We start from the raw sequence: 5,830 nt of genomic DNA on the forward strand, positions 1-5,830 counted from the left end.
ATTTCCGATAAAATGTAGACGGAAAATAAGACGTTATATATTTATCCGTTAAAATTTTATAAGATAAATCAACAATTAAATCGAACTACATTATATTATTACTTGAATATGTCATCCGAATACGCATTGGCGATCGACGATACCACATACCTGCCATTATTGTTCTTTAACACTTTTGATGTTTTACAAATTAATTATTAATATAATTGTAATTATAATTATAATTAAATATAATATCTGCTAAAATTTATTAAAAAATTATGTGCCAATTTTACCAACAGGTATGCAACAGATGTAATCATGTCGACGACAGTTGGTATCAAATCTAATTGCATTGAAGAACCAAATAATGAGTATCGAATGCAGAGAAAAAAACTTTTTGAAATGAATTCAGTTTGGATCATATTAATGGCGTTTGCCCCACAAATTTTGGATTTCTTTTCCATGCCCATCAACGATCGAAACGTCACGAAATTTTTTATGAATATATTTCAAGAAAATATAAAATACAGGCAAACGCATAACATCGTCAGACATGATTTTATGAATCTGCTCATTGAACTCATGGAAAAGGGCTATATTGGACCCGACGATGACAAGAAGACGACCAATGTATCATGTTAATATACAAATTTTTTATACTTATTTTTATATCGATTTTTTTACGTGTCTTATGAAAATATATATAAAATGAGCCAACGAAATTTTTACACTTCCCTTTTTTGTAATAAATTGATTTGTGTCGATATGAAATGTAATCAATACAAAGCAATAATTTTATTTTTAAACAGAATATCTAATTTAATTGTAATAAATTCAATTATGTTTCTTTATTCTCTTTATTAAGATAGTTATTTCATCAAAAATCTGAAATAATTATAGAAATCAGATGACATTTTTTTGGATCCTACTTCTAGAAAAACAGCATTTCGAAGCCGTAAATAATAAAAATTAAAAATTTGCAATTTAAGGAAAATTTTTTTGTATATATTCAAAAAATTCTTTATATAACATTTACATGCGATATTAATGTGGTAGTAAATATAAAACATCACTACACACTACACCAATATTGCACACATATGCATAAATCATTGGTAAAACAGCGATGTTTGGAATAAAACTGCCGAATAGGGGAGCCCCCTCCGATCATGACCTTGAGTGACCTTCAATAGGGCTCCTCTATTCGGCAATCTTGCCAACAAAACGTATTTTAATTATTTACAGCAACTGTAAATAAACTTACCATGGCGGAAGCTACTGCGCAAACCTTTATCTTCTTCGTAGCTGGCTTCGAAACTATCGCGTCAACATCGACATACGCTCTGTATGAATTAGCTCAAAATCGAGATATACAGGACAAAGTTCGCAAAGAAATTGACGAAATGTTAGCAAAGCACGGTGGTCTGACCTACGATGCTGTGAACCAAATGACATATCTTCACAAAGTAATAAATGGCAAGTATTTTGTTGCACAGCGTTTCCACTTAGAGATACAATTTTCAACAAAGAAATCTTGTTATTTATATGTACATTTAATATGCATATGTAAATTGCTTCTATATTTTAGAAAAGACTTACATATCCTTCTTATGCATATTGCAGAGACTATGAGAAAATATCCTCCTGTTCCAATATTGAATCGCATCTGCACCAAAGATATAGATTTGCCGACAACGAACATTCGCGTGCCAAAGGGAACATTAATAACTATACCGGTGCTTGGATTACATCGAGATCCATCATTTTATCCAGACCCGGATAAATTTGATCCTGAGCGATTTGACGCTAACAAAATAGAAGAAAGGCATCCTTATACTTATTTACCATTCGGAGAAGGTCCACGAAATTGCATTGGTGAGGATATCAGTAAATATATTAATATCTTACATCTCACATGTGCATGTCAAGAATCAAAGAGTTCGGTATCATAAAATACAGTGAGAATAGTGAAATAACACATATAACGTTTTGCCAAATATTATTGCTCTAAACATGAAAAATATGGTTTAAAAAATCTGAGCTCCTTAATTTTAAGCTCATTTAAATCGTCAGATTCTGAACTTTCAAAATTAGATTATAATATTTTTAAGTCTTCTAAATCTCTTGCTGGGATATATTAATTTAAAAGCGTATCAATTAATTCAATTTTTAGCAATACAACTAAGAGAAATTTACATATAGAAAATTTCATTTTATTAGAAAAATGATATTCTATCCAATCAATTTATTTTATTAATTTGGCTAACAATCATGACTTACAATTAGACTTGGTTTACAATTTACTATCCACACTCATCCATTTACTCCTACATTCTTTTTACTATTAATTCAGTTTTTTTTTTAATCTTCCTTGCCTTCCCTCACTCATCTACTTAATTATGCCAATACCTCCCCTATCATTTATAACCTTCCCTACATTTGATCTTTCTATTGTTCTTACTATACTCTCAAAAAAATCATTTCAATTTACCCACGCTCTCTCCACACGTTCTACACATTATATTTTCTACTTCTTTCCAATATTTATTCTTTTCCTTTTCGTTATCATATCTCTACTTATAGCTGCCAATTTTTTACTTCCATTTTTCCCTAATTTTCTCTTCAAATATTCCGGGATTCCTCAATGTTCTTACATCTCTATTATATGTAGATTCCATTATCTTATTGTACATATATATACCTCTTCCATATTTCCTTTCTTCTCTTCCTCATTTCCTCATCAGGAGACGCGGTAGCGGCTCCCACCAAGTATTCACTAATCCCTCTTTTCTAAGTAATCTCTATGCACATCCTCTCTGCTCCATTATCTCTATAAAACATTTCCCTTCCATTTATCTTCTTCTTTCTCTTTCCTTTACGTTTTTTCTTACCAACACTCACTTTAGCATTTCTTTTTCGAATTTCATCCTTTCCAGCAAATCCTATCGATTGTTTTATCCTTCCTGTCTCTTTCAACATTACATATCCTGGTATACGTGCGATCAAAGCCTAAGTGCCACTTCAGCTATTTTAATTGCATCATCTTCAATTTGCCGTTATCCCTATACTTCCGCACCATAAGACTTTCGCTTTTGCGAAGGCTCTCATTCGGCAGAATGACATCATTATCGATATGACAGGAGATTCCGAGACATCACGAAGTTTCTCGATCTCAATTCAAAATTGCGGTTTAATGCTAATGACTTGACTTAGAATCATACATTCTTCAAATATATATACATACATACACGGAAAGAACAATTTTGCTAAATTCAGATCTGAAAATAATTTTTGTTCAATAATCAAAATTATTTTATGCAAAAGTCAAAATGATTGCTAAGATATCAAAACGTTTTATAGCAATACTTATCAGTTTTAACATTCCAACATTATTTTGGTGATTCAATAAAAAGTTATTTTCAGATCTGTTTTTAGCAAAATTTTTAGGTCTTTCAACAAAATCGTTCTTTCCGTGTATATAAACTTTTGTATATATGATACAATTCGAAACAATACTTAATACGGATTAAATAGTATACTTAGGAAAAGTTTCATTAAATCTGAAATAAACTATTATCAAATATTTTATAAATTTTGTTCATTAATATTATTATTTTTCAGGTTCACGATTTAGCTACGTAGAAACGAAAGTTGGACTTGTGAGTCTTCTGTCAAAATATAAATTCAAACTTCATTCCCGAACTCCAATTCCGCTTGTTTTCGACGAAAAAGCTTTAATTCTCACAGCGAAAAATGGTGTATATTTTAATATCGAACCGCGATAAAAAAAATCGCACTATTGCGTAAATTAAATATTTTCCCTATAGATTTAATAAAAAAATATACATTAATAAATATAACTTAGTGAAGTAAAGGCCTATGGGAGCCAACACGGATGTTTGTGTAATAATTTTTACAATATCTAACCACACACAAACTACGTGCTGCATATTCGTCGGTCTTGAAACATTATTCATAATGTGAACGATAACGGATTCAATAATAAGTATAAAGCATTATTTTTAATAAACATACTTTTATTTTGAATATTCTGCAGTCGATATGAACTATCTAATTTGTAACGTTTTATTGCCTTTACCTGTTATAAGTGTTAACTGATTCTTTCAATAAAATAAAATATTTACTAATTGTGCACAAACTAATTATATCGATTACGGATGATCTAATAATATACAGGGTGTCCAGTAAATCGCATGCAATACTTCGGAAGGTGATTCGGGATCCAAAAGAAGGAAAAAGGATTCGTGCTAGCGTGCTCGCATTTTATATACATCTTATCAATTCATACAGTCTGAGCACGCCAAGTTTCTGCTTCACTATGATCCCATTGGTCATTTTAGTTAGATTAAACCTATTTTATAAAACTTTAAATTAGTTGAAAAGACAATGACATTAAACTTTTGTTGCAACTTATGTACTTTTAAATTGTTTAAACAATTTTTTTTTAAATATTTTTTATTTGGAATAAAATATTTTTGTATGTCTAATCAAATACTTGACAACTTGTATAATCTCATATTTGTTTTGGACAATCTTTATTTGTTAAAACAATATTTTTAGTTTAGATATTTTTGGTTTAGGAACGTAACGTACGATACTTTTATATACTTGGTGTATAATTTTTTTCTTTTTCTGAAAAGAATTTTTGTTAGGAATGCATATTATTGTCTCTGACGTTTCCACCAGACATTTTCATAAGTTTTGCAAAAGAAAGATTTCTTATTTCTTGTGCAGTAAAAAAAATATCAAATTCTCGTTCAAGAGTTTGCTTGATTTCAATGACCATCATGGAGTCTACTCCAAATTCGGCCAAAAGCGAATTTTGATTTACAATTTTCATATCTTTTATATCTAAAACATAAAATAGAATATTATTATCATATGTTTAGTAATAAATATAATAAGCAGTTGCGAAATTAATTGTGCGATGCGTCATTATATTGTAATTATCCTCAAACTATCGTAGAGGGTGTTAAAAACTGTAAGTCCACACACGCATTACGGCACTAGCAGCTTCATAATTAATTGTCTTAATATAAATTAAATGGTGTAAGTAACACTCAGACGATAGTTTAAAGAAATCACGTACTGTCCGAACAATTAAATTAATACAATATATATGCATACGTGCAAAAAATAATTCTACATGAGCATAACTACCTAAAATACTAGCAACAGCTTCTACCATACTGCCGTAAGATTCCGCTTTCTTTTCACCTACGACCATGCTGCTCACAATCGGCCGGCTTTGAAGTAAAAATTTATCGAGTTCGTCGAGACAGCAGGATATTTTTTGCTGCAAAGTGCCACCAGTAGTCAATTCTTTACCTTCCTCTTGCATATCTGCGAGGAAACCAACGTCGCCCACAGCTCCCCATTGAATTGCCAACCCAGGTAATTCTTCCTTCGCCCTTTTCTCGCACACTCTCTCCATGACGGAGTTAGCCATGCCATAATTACTTAGTCCAACATTTCCTCTGCCGCAGGAAACAGAAGAGAAAACTACAAAATGCCGCAGATTACGGCAGATGTTTCTAGTAAGTTTGTCCAATGTTTGAGTTGCTCGAGCCTTCGATTGAAAGGATTCCGCAAAGGTTTCAGCAGTTTGATTCTTCAGAATGCCGCCCTTGTATACCACACCAAGATTGAATATCGCGTCCACTGGCCCTTCTCTTTCCGCAGTTCGCAAAAGATATTCACAATCCTGAGTGTTAGCAACATCAATGTCCTTGATAATCAGCACATTTACACCGTACGATTTCCACAGTCGAACTTTCATGCGCTGATAACCATTTTTTATTCCAGTTCGTGAAACCAACACGACGTT

The 5,830-nt window shown here is 31.6% G+C and overlaps 2 protein-coding genes across 3 annotated transcripts in view; one reads left to right on the forward strand and one right to left on the reverse strand.

The window, feature by feature from the left end:
• Positions 1 to 4,130, forward strand: part of LOC105458984 (probable cytochrome P450 6a14) — a 20,170-nt gene extending 16,040 nt beyond the window's left edge. Inside the window, exons 4-7 of the mRNA XM_011704626.1 lie at positions 282 to 619; positions 1,228 to 1,458; positions 1,606 to 1,857; positions 3,604 to 4,130. Coding sequence (XP_011702928.1) covers positions 282 to 619; positions 1,228 to 1,458; positions 1,606 to 1,857; positions 3,604 to 3,767 — 985 coding nt within the window. The 3' untranslated portion in view covers positions 3,768 to 4,130. The remainder of the gene's footprint in view (positions 1 to 281; positions 620 to 1,227; positions 1,459 to 1,605; positions 1,858 to 3,603) is intronic.
• Positions 4,002 to 5,824, reverse strand: LOC105458981 (fatty acid synthase-like). Of its 2 annotated transcripts, XR_975603.1 has the most exons (3): positions 5,164 to 5,824; positions 4,597 to 4,854; positions 4,002 to 4,354 (listed from the first exon to the last, which is right to left on the reverse strand). XR_975603.1 is itself a non-coding variant. In XM_011704624.1 (2 exons), exons 1-2 carry the CDS (start codon positions 5,780 to 5,782, stop codon positions 4,652 to 4,654), a joined length of 822 nt encoding a protein of 273 aa, XP_011702926.1. In that variant the 5' UTR covers positions 5,783 to 5,824; the 3' UTR covers positions 4,576 to 4,651. The 2 variants fall into 2 exon arrangements, 1 of the variants encoding a protein (XP_011702926.1); XM_011704624.1 differs by lacking the exon at positions 4,002 to 4,354 and having other exon boundaries at positions 4,576 to 4,854.
• Between the last annotated feature and the right edge of the window lie 6 nt (positions 5,825 to 5,830).

This window comes from Wasmannia auropunctata, unplaced genomic scaffold (genome assembly GCF_000956235.1).
Source record: "Wasmannia auropunctata unplaced genomic scaffold, wasmannia.A_1.0 LD334242.1, whole genome shotgun sequence".
Taxonomy (NCBI): domain Eukaryota; kingdom Metazoa; phylum Arthropoda; class Insecta; order Hymenoptera; family Formicidae; genus Wasmannia; species Wasmannia auropunctata.